We start from the raw sequence: 10317 nt of genomic DNA on the forward strand, positions 1-10317 counted from the left end.
GAACTATTTAATACATTGTCTTAGTATATCTATTGAGGTAGACGGTACATATTTACAGAAAAAGAACTATAAAGAAGTTCCAAGCTTCATTAATGTTGGGTCAACTTACTAGAAGAGAAGAGAGATTGCTTTGTGCTTATGTCAACTTTGAATTGAAGTTCCAAGCTTCATTAATGTTGGGTCAACTTACTAGAAGAGAAGAGAGATTGCTTTGTGCTTATGTCAACTTTGAATTTTCCTCTGGTGACGTTATTTCATTGTCTTGTTCCCATGGGAATGAAACAGCTGTGGTTGTAGAGACAATAAAATTAGGATCAAAGGATGTTAGGTGGTGAAACAGGAAATAGTGGAACTGGAAATATCTACAAGTGTGAAAAGGAGTGATGCGCCTTAAAGGAAGGTAAAAACACAGTGGTTTCCACTCTGAGACTTAGGTGTAGGCGCAACTGCCCCAAAGATGGTTCAAGTTTATACGAATCTACGAAAAGCAAAGTAAAAAAAAAAAACTACAATTCCCTCAATGTTAATTTTATCGGGAATCCGGGACTTATGTATGCACAAGTGAATAATTAACAATTTTGTTAACCCGTCCAACAATAAAATTAGGATCAAAGGATGTTAGGTGGTGAAACAGGAAAATAATGGGACTGGAAATATCTACAAGTGTGAAAAGGAGTGATGCGCCTTAAAGGAAGGTAAGAACACAGTGGTTTCCGCTCGGAGGCTTAGGTGTAGGCGCAACTGCCCCAAAGATGGTTCAAGTTTATACGAACCTACGAAAAGCAAAGTAAAAAAAAAAAACTACAATTCCCCCAATGTTAATTTTATCGGGAATCCGGGACTTATGCACAAGGAAATAATTAACAATTTTGTTAACCCGTCCTAGGCATTTTTATTTTTATTGTAAAAGCTAATCCGATTAACAGGCGGGGAGGGGGTTATTCGCATTGGAAAATAAAATAAAACATACACACGGACAGGTATCGCCTAAAAGCTTTTTTTTTGTTTTTTTTTGGAATTTATTTCCAATTAATTTTGTTTTTATTTTGTTTGGACTCAGATGGTTTATAACCAAGTCTGTTTATTAATGGTGACATAAAGTTTGTAAACATTGCTGAACAAAAGCACAAGGGTCTGTAGGCATTTTACTCATTTGTAATGGAATGTTGAATGACGTGACACCATAGGAGAATCTGGAATCTGATTAGGGGATCTTTTTAGATTTAGATTGTACGATATTTTTAGGGAATTACGGCTTGCCACCCAAGCCGCAACATGGTTCAATTTCAATAGATTCAAAATTTCCAATGGCTTCTGGTTTCTAGCACCCGTCCTAGGCATTTTTATTTGTATTGTAAAAGCTAATCCGATTAACAGGCGGGGAGGGGGTTATTCGCATTGGAAAATAAAATAAAACATTCACACGGACAGGTATCGCCTAAAAGCTTTTTTTTTGTTTTATTTTTTTGGAATTTATTTCCAATTAATTTTGTTTTTATTTTGTTTGGACTCAGATGGTATATAACCAAGTCTGTTTATTAATGGTGACACAAAGTTTGTAAACATTGCTGAACAAAAGCACAAGGGTCTGTAGGCATTTTACTCATTTGTAATGGAATGTTGAATGACGTGACACCATTTATTACATGGGCATCTGTCAATTACTCGTAACTTCTCTACTCATATTTTCATAGACATAATCACCAGCTTTTTCAGAGCACCGTAGATCAAATCCTACGGGTCTAAACTAAAAATACCCTTTGGTTTTATTGTTTTTTAATCGTCCAAGGAAAGGTTACCTCTGAGTAGACAGATAGGCAGGTAGAATAAATGAAAAATAGTCGACGAAAAACCTTAATTAGATCGCACTACCTATGGTAAATAATTTAGTTTATTTAGTGTGTCTCGACATAATCACCAGCTCTTTCAGAGTACTGTAGATCAAATCCTACGGGTCCAAACTAAAAATATACCCTTTGGTTTTATTATTTTTTAATCGTCCAAGGAAAGGTTACCTCTGAGTAGACAAATAGGTAGGTAGAATAAATGAAAAATAGTCGACGAAAAACCTTAATTAGATCGCACTACCTATGGTAAATAATTTAGTTTATTTAGTGTGTCTCATAAATACTGCCTAGTATCGGGTAAATTGCCACATCCACTAATCTGTATAATATTTCGTGGAATAATTAAGAATAAATTGCTCCCTCTCTCTCTCTCTCAATCACATGTCAATCACAATACGGATTTCATAATACCTATAAGCGAAAAACAAATTCATAATACCTATGAATTTGTTCTATAATGGGACTGGAAATATCTACAAAAGTGTGAAAAGGAGTGATGCGCCTTAAAGGAAGGTAAGAACACAGTGGTTTCCACTCTGAGACTTAGGTGTAGGGGCAACTGCCCCAAAGATGGTTCAAGTTTATACGAATCTACGAAAAGCAAAGTAAAAAAAAAAAAAATACAATAAAATTCCCTCAATGTTAATTTTATCGCGAATCCGGGACTTATGCACAAGTGAATAATTAACAATTTTGTTAACCCGTCCTAGGCATTTTTATTTTTATTGTTAAAGCTAATCCGATTAACAGGCGGGGAGGAGGGGGTTATTCGCATTGGAAAATAAAATAAAACATACACACGGACAGGTATCGCCTAAAAGCTTTTTTTTTTTTTTTGTTTTTTGAATTTATTTCCAATTAATTTTGTTTTTATTTTGTTTGGACTCAGATGGTAACCAAGTCTGTTTATTAATGGTGACACAAAGTTTGTAAACATTGCTGAACAAAAGCACAAGGGTCTGTAGGCATTTTACTCATTTGTAGTGGAATGTTGAATGACGTGACACCATTACATGGGCATCTGTCAATTACTCGTAACTCTCTACTCATATTTTCATAGACATAATCACCAGCTTTTTCAGAGTACTGTAGATCAAATCCTACGGGTCCAAACTAAAAATACCCTTTGATTTTATTATTTTTTAATCGTCCAAGGAAAGGTTACCTCTGAGTAGACCAATAGGTAGGATAAATGAAAAATAGTCGACCAAAAACCTTAATTAGATCGCACTACGTATGGTAAATAATTTAGTTTATTTAGTGTGTCTCATAAATACTGCCTAGTATCGGGTAAATTGCCACATCCACTAATCTGTATAATACTTCGTGGAATAATTAAGAATAAATTGCTCCCTCTCTCTCTCTCTCTCTCTCCCCCTCTCTCTCTCTCCTCTCTCTCTCTCTCTCTCTCTATAATAAAAAATAAATTGCTCCCTCTCTCTCTCTCTCAATCACATGTCAATCACAGTACGGATTTCATAATACCTATAAGCGAAAAACAAATTCATAATACCTATGAATTTGTTCTCACATCAGAATTTCCAGGAAATTTCAAACTATTATTAGTAGCTACGTTGAGCTTGGTTAGTGTCCGGATGGGTGACCATTTGGGCATCGCGTCCTGCTGACTTTTCCCGGCCCCACTCAGGCTAGCTGAGGCGTGAGTAGGCGGGTAGTTTGTCGCCGAAACCCTCGTCACTAAAAACCTTAGCAGTTATACCAGTGACTTGAACCTTTATACTCATCTTCTTATTAAAGTGCCTTGTCCATTACTGGACGTTGACAATCAAACTGGCTAAGGCCCATTGCACACACACCGGTTTTGGACGACCAATTTTTAGCGGTCGTCCAAATTCCAATAGTGAAGCACACGTCGGAATGGGACCTTGCACACACGCCGACCGGTGATCGGTGCCGGTCACTATTGGAGTCCACTTCAACTGGGAAGTCCGATGACCTTTGTCAAAAAATAGCTCGTTGATTAACAAGTAAGCATGTGAATAGTTGATCCCATGGGATTTTTCACACCGAATCAAATGGTGAAACTTTTAGAACTGTCCGACTTACAGTTGAGAAGTTGCGGTTCCCCACCATGCGCTTCCATCGGACTTCCCAGTTGACGTGGACTGTACCTATTATTAAAAACAGATAAACAAAATACAGTCGAACCTGGATAAACGAGAATCCAAGGGACCAGCTCATTTTTTCGTTTAAGGCGGTTTAATACAACATTTTCTCGTTTATAAAGGTTTAGCAAAGTCGAAGAGCAAACTGATGAAAGCATGACAAATTTAAACAAGTTAAGAACAAATTTTAGTTCCTTTCGACCAGTAACGAATAGGCAAGAAGATTTGTAAAAAAAAACCGATCGTTTTAATATAACCTTAGTAGTTAAAAGACTGCTTTTCATAGGTTACCTATACCTGTTTTTATGTATTAGTATTTTTATCTGAACGCTACCACATTATCCGGGAACAAAAAAATTCTTTAGTTCCTTTCGACCAGTAACGAATAAGCAAGAAGATTTGTAAAAAAAAACCGATCGTTTTAATATAACCTTAGTAGTTAAAGGACTGCTTTTCATAGGTTACCTATACCTGTTTTTATGTATTAGTATTTTTATCTGAACGCTACCACATTATCCGGGAACAAAAAAATTTTGGTCCTAAATTTTCGGCCTTTGCCGGGATTCAAACTCAGCTTTTCCGGGTTGAGAGTGCTCAGTGCTCTTAATCATTCAGCCCCTTCTGTAACGATTCTGTACGAAACGGGGCCATTATGTTATAGGGCTGTAGGTTATCATTAAAGTTGTTTGGTTTTGCCATAAATATCCTGGCAAATCATTTTGATCTACCGACCTGGGTTTTACAAAACTGCGGTTCGCTCTAAATTCTTCTGCCGGGATTCAAACTCAGCTTTTCCGGGTTGAGAGTGCTCTTAATCATTCAGCCCCTTCTGTAACGATTCTGTACGAAACGGGACCATTATGTTATAGGGCTGTAGGTTATCATTAATGTTGTTTGGTTTTGCCATAAATATCCTGGCAAATCATTTTGATCTACCGACCTGGGTTTTACAAAACTGCGGTTCGCTCTAAATTCTTATTCCTCTGCACCACTGACGGAATTTCCTCTCATTTTTCTCCGATCATCTCCATCTTTATCTCTGGAGGTTTCGGAGGGATGTTTGATTAGGAAGGTAGAACAAAAGTTATTAAACTTGTGTTTGTTTTTGTGGTGGCAAAATGTTTATGAACAATTTTTCTCAAAGTTCAAAATAGGACGGGGGCTGTAGCTGTACCCTTTTTTCGATAGGCGGAATTCAGGATATTTTTTTAATTTGTTCAACTTTTGTATTTTCTATGGTTTGCCTACAAGCAAATTCCCTAGACAACCTCGTCTGTAGATTAGATTAGTAGGTCGTAGGGTACAAATGGAGTTTATTGTTAAAGATCTGCTGAAAACTGAAGGAAGTCTAACCTTTTTGTAATTTGTTTAACTTTTGTATTTTCTATGGTTTGCCTACAAGCAAATTCCCTAGACAACCTCATCTGTAGATTAGATTAGTAGGTCGTAGGGTACAAATGGAGTTTATTGTTAAAGATCTGCTGAAAACTGAAGGAAGTGTAACCTTTTTGACCTAACCATTGTCTGTTTCAAATAGGTCTACCTTCATGTTATTCATTAACCTACTGTTGACAGGTGATGTCTAAATAGCTAAACAATACTAACGAGTAACACTTCATGCCTAACCATTGTCTGTTTTAAATAGGTCTACCTTCATGTTATTCATTAACCTACTGTTGACAGGTGATGTCTAAATAGCTAAACAATACTAACGAGTAACACTTCATAAGATTCGTGTAGGTAGATACCTATTAGAATAAAATATGTACCTAGGTACCAATAATAGTATCTCTCTTTCCCTCCCTCTTTCTTTCTCTCTCCATTCCTCTCTCTCCCTTTTGAATACCTCCCTATTTCCTCTTCTTCTTTCTTTTGATTTTCCTCCTCTCTACCTCCCTCTTTTTCTCTATCGCTTCCCCTCTCTCCGTCCCTCCTAAATCTCTCCCTACTTCCTCTCCCTCCCTCCTCTCTCTCTCTCTCCTCTCTCTCCTTTCTATCTCTCTCCCCCTCTCCTCCTCTCCCTCCCTCAACTCTCCATCTCCCTTTCCTTCCCATGGATTTTTCCGAGCGAAGAATTGGAAGAGTGTTTCGAAAGTAATAAATTTTAAGCACCCAAATCAAAACTTGGGCGACTAAAAATAAATATAAACAATGCTGAATAGGCAGAATTTGCTGATAATATTCTGGCGATAAAAAACTTTCGTGAGAAAATCGTGCCAGATCTTTTATATTCAGAAACGTGCTGCCATTTTTTATTTTATTTAAATTTAATTTTCTATTAAGAATAAATAAATAGGACTTGGGTGCTTTTTTTAATGCTACTACAACACGCAAAAATAATGGAAATTAAAACGAATGTTCCTTGAAACCGCTTTAGCGTTACTTATTTAAAGGCAAAAACTACCTAGATTAAATTATTAAATATAATATTATTTATCAGGATTAAGTTATTAGTTAAGTACCTAATACCTACTTTTCAGGAATTCTCTGAATTAGTAGGTGTAGAGTAGGTTATGTTTGTATTGGTAAGATTAGAAATGGTTTGTAGGTAAGTAGGTAATTTTTTCTTCATAACACAGAGAAAACAATGTGATAAATAATATTTCAGTACTACCAGAGATTTGATTATTATTATTATTATTTAGGTATTTATTACGCGTATGGTTTATTTTATTTATTCCTTTTTAATTGTTCCATCATTTTTCCCCTTCCCAACTCCCACCTCTTTCTCCCCCGTCCATATTTCATTTCCACGTAGGAAAGAATAATTATGATATTAAATGGCATGCAATAAATAACATTTCCTTTGTTCTTACCCTTTCCATTCCTCCTCTCTCTCTCTTGGCCTCTTTTCACTCCCCTGTTTTTTTATGATGATTAATTACAAGAAAAATTAGTTTGCAAGGGGATATGAAAGTAAGCGCCAACACCGGCAATCGGAACAGATTTCGTTTGATTTTATTTCTCAAATCATTTTTGTTCCTTATTATTAGCAATAATCACTCGATTTCAACAAGTTTAAATTTAATATAAATAGCTATTGAAAACTGAATGGGAGACAAATTCACAAATTAAAACGTGTAACCAGAGTCCATGATCTTTATACTCACATTTTAGATTGCTAGACTCAAAGGTGGTGTAGAAAGTACTGTAAATAAGTAGGTACATAATACCTACCTATCTAATAAACTAACATTGCAAAACAACGCTTGAAATGAAGTACACTAAACTTGAAGGTTCAATTAGTTCGTGCATAAGAATTTTGTACTAATGATTTAGATTTGCACTTTAAAGAGTTGTGTACACAATAGTCGAATTCGTCTTTTACTGCACCTTTTCGCAATCTTATTTGGGGTCGGCGCATTACCCTCATTTATCCTCCTCCTCCTCCACACCCTCTTATCTAATGCCTCTTCCCTTCTTCATCCCCTATCTCTCAAGTCTTCCTCAACCTTATCTCTCCACCAGATGTTCTCTTCCTACCACGTTTTTTTTATATCTGCCTAGAAAAAACAAAAACAAAAAAAACTCACCTGCCACCGCCAAATGCATGATGAAGAAGTTCATCCGGGATCTTCTCTTAACGCCAAACTTGAGAGTGAAAATGACCGCCGAGTTTCCCAGCACGATAAGAATGAATAGGGCCCATAGGATAACGAACTGTTCTGTCTGAAAGCAAAGAGAAAACGAGAAACGCTGTCAAAAATGTCAAATAGCTAGAGCTATCTACAAGGGTTTTATACGTCAAGTAGGCAAATTACAGCTAGCTAGATACAAGGGTTTTACGTCGTTTCAAGTGAGATCTTCTCAGGACAGAAAATCAGGAAAATCGGTAGTTCTTTTTGTTTTTATTTTGTTTGGACTCAGATGGTATATAACCAAGTCTGTTTATTAATGGTGACACAAAGTTTGTAAACATTGCTGAACAAAAGCACAAGGGTCTGTAGGCATTTTACTCATTTGTAATGGAATGTTGAATGACGTGACACCATTACATGGGCATCTGTCAATTACTCGTAACTTCTCTACTCATATTTTCATAGACATAATCACCAGCTCTTTCAGAGTACCGTAGATCAAATCCTACGGGTCCAAACTAAAAATCCCCTTTGGTTTTATTATTTTTTCATCGTCCAAGGAAAGGTTACCTCTGAGTAGACAAATAGGTAGGTAGAATAAATGAAAAATAGTCGACGAAAAACCTTAATTAGATCGCACTACCTATGGTAAATAATTTAGTTTATTTAGTGTGTCTCATAAATACTGCCTAGTATCGGGTAAATTGCCACATCCACTAATCTGTATAATATTTCCTGGAATAATTAAGAATAAATTGCTCTCTCTCTCTCTCTCTCTCTTCCTCTCTCTCAATCACATGTCAATCACAATACGGATTTCATAATACCTATAAGCGAAAAACAAATTCATAATACCTATGAATTTGTTCTCACATCAGAATTTCCAGGAAATTTCGAATCTTTAAGCTCACAGATTTAAAATCTAATTCATACATTCACCGCTTTGGCATCAAAATCGAGTTTAATAATCCCAAAAGTAGCGCTGTTATTATTAGTAGCTACGTTGAGCTTGGTTAGTGTCCGGATGGGTGACCATGTGAGCATCGCGTCCTGCTGACTTTTCCCGGCCCCACTCAGGCTAGCTGAGGCCCCACTCAGGCTAGCTGAGGCGTGAGTAGGCGGGTAGTTTCTCGCCGAAACCCTCGTCACTAAAAACCTTAGCAGTTATACCAGTGATCCTTTATACTCATCTTCTTATTAAAGTGCCTTGTCCATTACTGGACGTTGGCAATCAAACTGGCTAAGGCCAAAACCGGTGTGTGTGCAACGGGCCTAACTGATCCTTATTCTGCATCATTTGATATAAGGTGCCTTAGGTGGAATTCCTGGTACCATTCTCTCAGGTTCTGCATTCATGATGTTCTTCCTTCTCCTTCTTCTTCTTCCTCTTTTACTGCACCTTTTCTCAATCTTATTTGGGGTCGGCGCATTACCCTCATTTATCCTCCTCCTCCACACCCTCCTATCTAATGCCTCTTCCCTTCTTCATCCCCTTTCTCTCAAGTCTTCCTCAACCTTATCTCCCCACCAGATGTTCTCTTCCTACCACGTCTTTTTTTTATATCTGCCTAGAAAAAACAAAAACAAAAAAAAAAAAAAACTCACCTGCCACCGCCAAATGCATGATGAAGAAGTTCATCCGGGATCTTCTCTTAACGCCAAACTTGAGAGTGAAAATGATGACGACCGGTAAAAAATCGGTCGTCCAAAACCGGTGTGTGTGCAACGGGCCTAACTGATCCTTATTCTGCATCATTTGATGTAAGTTGCCTTAGGTGGAATTCCTGGTACCATTCTCTCAGGTTCTGCATTCATGATGTTCTTTCTTCTCCTTCTTCGTCTTTTACTGCACCTTTTCGCAATCTTATTTGGGGGCGGCGCGTTACCCTCATTTATCCTCCTCCTATACACCCTCTTATCTAATGCCTCTTCCCTTCTTCATCCCCTATCTCTCAAGTCTTCCCTCTCCACCAGATGTTCTCTTCCTACCACGTCTTTTTTTATATCTGCCTAGAAAAAACAAAAACAAAAAAACTCACCTGCCACCGCCAAATGCATGATGAAGAAGTTCATCCGGGATCTTCTCTTAACGCCAAACTTGAGAGTGAAAATGACCGCCGAGTTTCCCAGCACGATAAGAATGAATAGGGCCCATAGGATAACGAACTGTTCTGTCTGAAAGCAAAGAGAAAACGAGAAACGCTGTCAAAAATGTCAAATAGCTAGAGCTATCTACAAGGGTTTTATACGTCAAGTAGGCAAATTACAGCTAGCTAGATACAAGGGTTTTACGTCGTTTCAAGTGAGATCTTCTCAGGACAGAAAATCAGGAAAATCGGTAGTTCTTAATCTTAACAATCTTAATCATGTCGCTATTATCTAATTATCATGTCGCTATTATTTAAGTGAGTGGCCAAACAGAAGGATTGTTTTAACACTTTGAGTGTCCCGTCACTCATATTGATAGACAGCCATTTTCCTGAGGGTCCATGTCTCTTACCCTAAAATGAACTTTCTGCAATTTCTGCATGCTTGTCACTTTTAATTACAAGGAATCTTCGATAGACATGCAGAATGAAAATTTAGCTCCTTGGACACTCTTTGGTCCAACCTAAAACTTTTGTAAAGTTCATAACAACTTAGTCTTAAAGAATTATCATGTCGCTATTATCTAAGTGAGTGGCCAAAACAGAAGGATTGTTTTAACACTTTGAGTGTCCCATCACTCATATTGATAGACAGCCATTTTCCTGAGGGTCCATGTCT

The 10317-nt window shown here is 37.2% G+C and overlaps 1 protein-coding gene across 1 annotated transcript in view; it reads right to left on the bottom strand.

Moving 5' to 3' along the window:
• The window catches only part of LOC103511703 (cardioacceleratory peptide receptor-like), a 20618-nt gene extending 12965 nt beyond the window's left edge, over window positions 1–7653 (bottom strand). The window contains 1 exon segment of the mRNA XM_026825400.1: window positions 7507–7653. Within this exon segment, the coding sequence (XP_026681201.1) occupies window positions 7507–7540 (34 nt within the window). The 5' untranslated portion in view covers window positions 7541–7653.
• Between the last annotated feature and the right edge of the window lie 2664 nt (window positions 7654–10317).

The sequence above is a fragment of the Diaphorina citri genome, unplaced genomic scaffold, assembly GCF_000475195.1.
Source record: "Diaphorina citri unplaced genomic scaffold, Diaci psyllid genome assembly version 1.1 scaffold742, whole genome shotgun sequence".
Taxonomy (NCBI): domain Eukaryota; kingdom Metazoa; phylum Arthropoda; class Insecta; order Hemiptera; family Psyllidae; genus Diaphorina; species Diaphorina citri.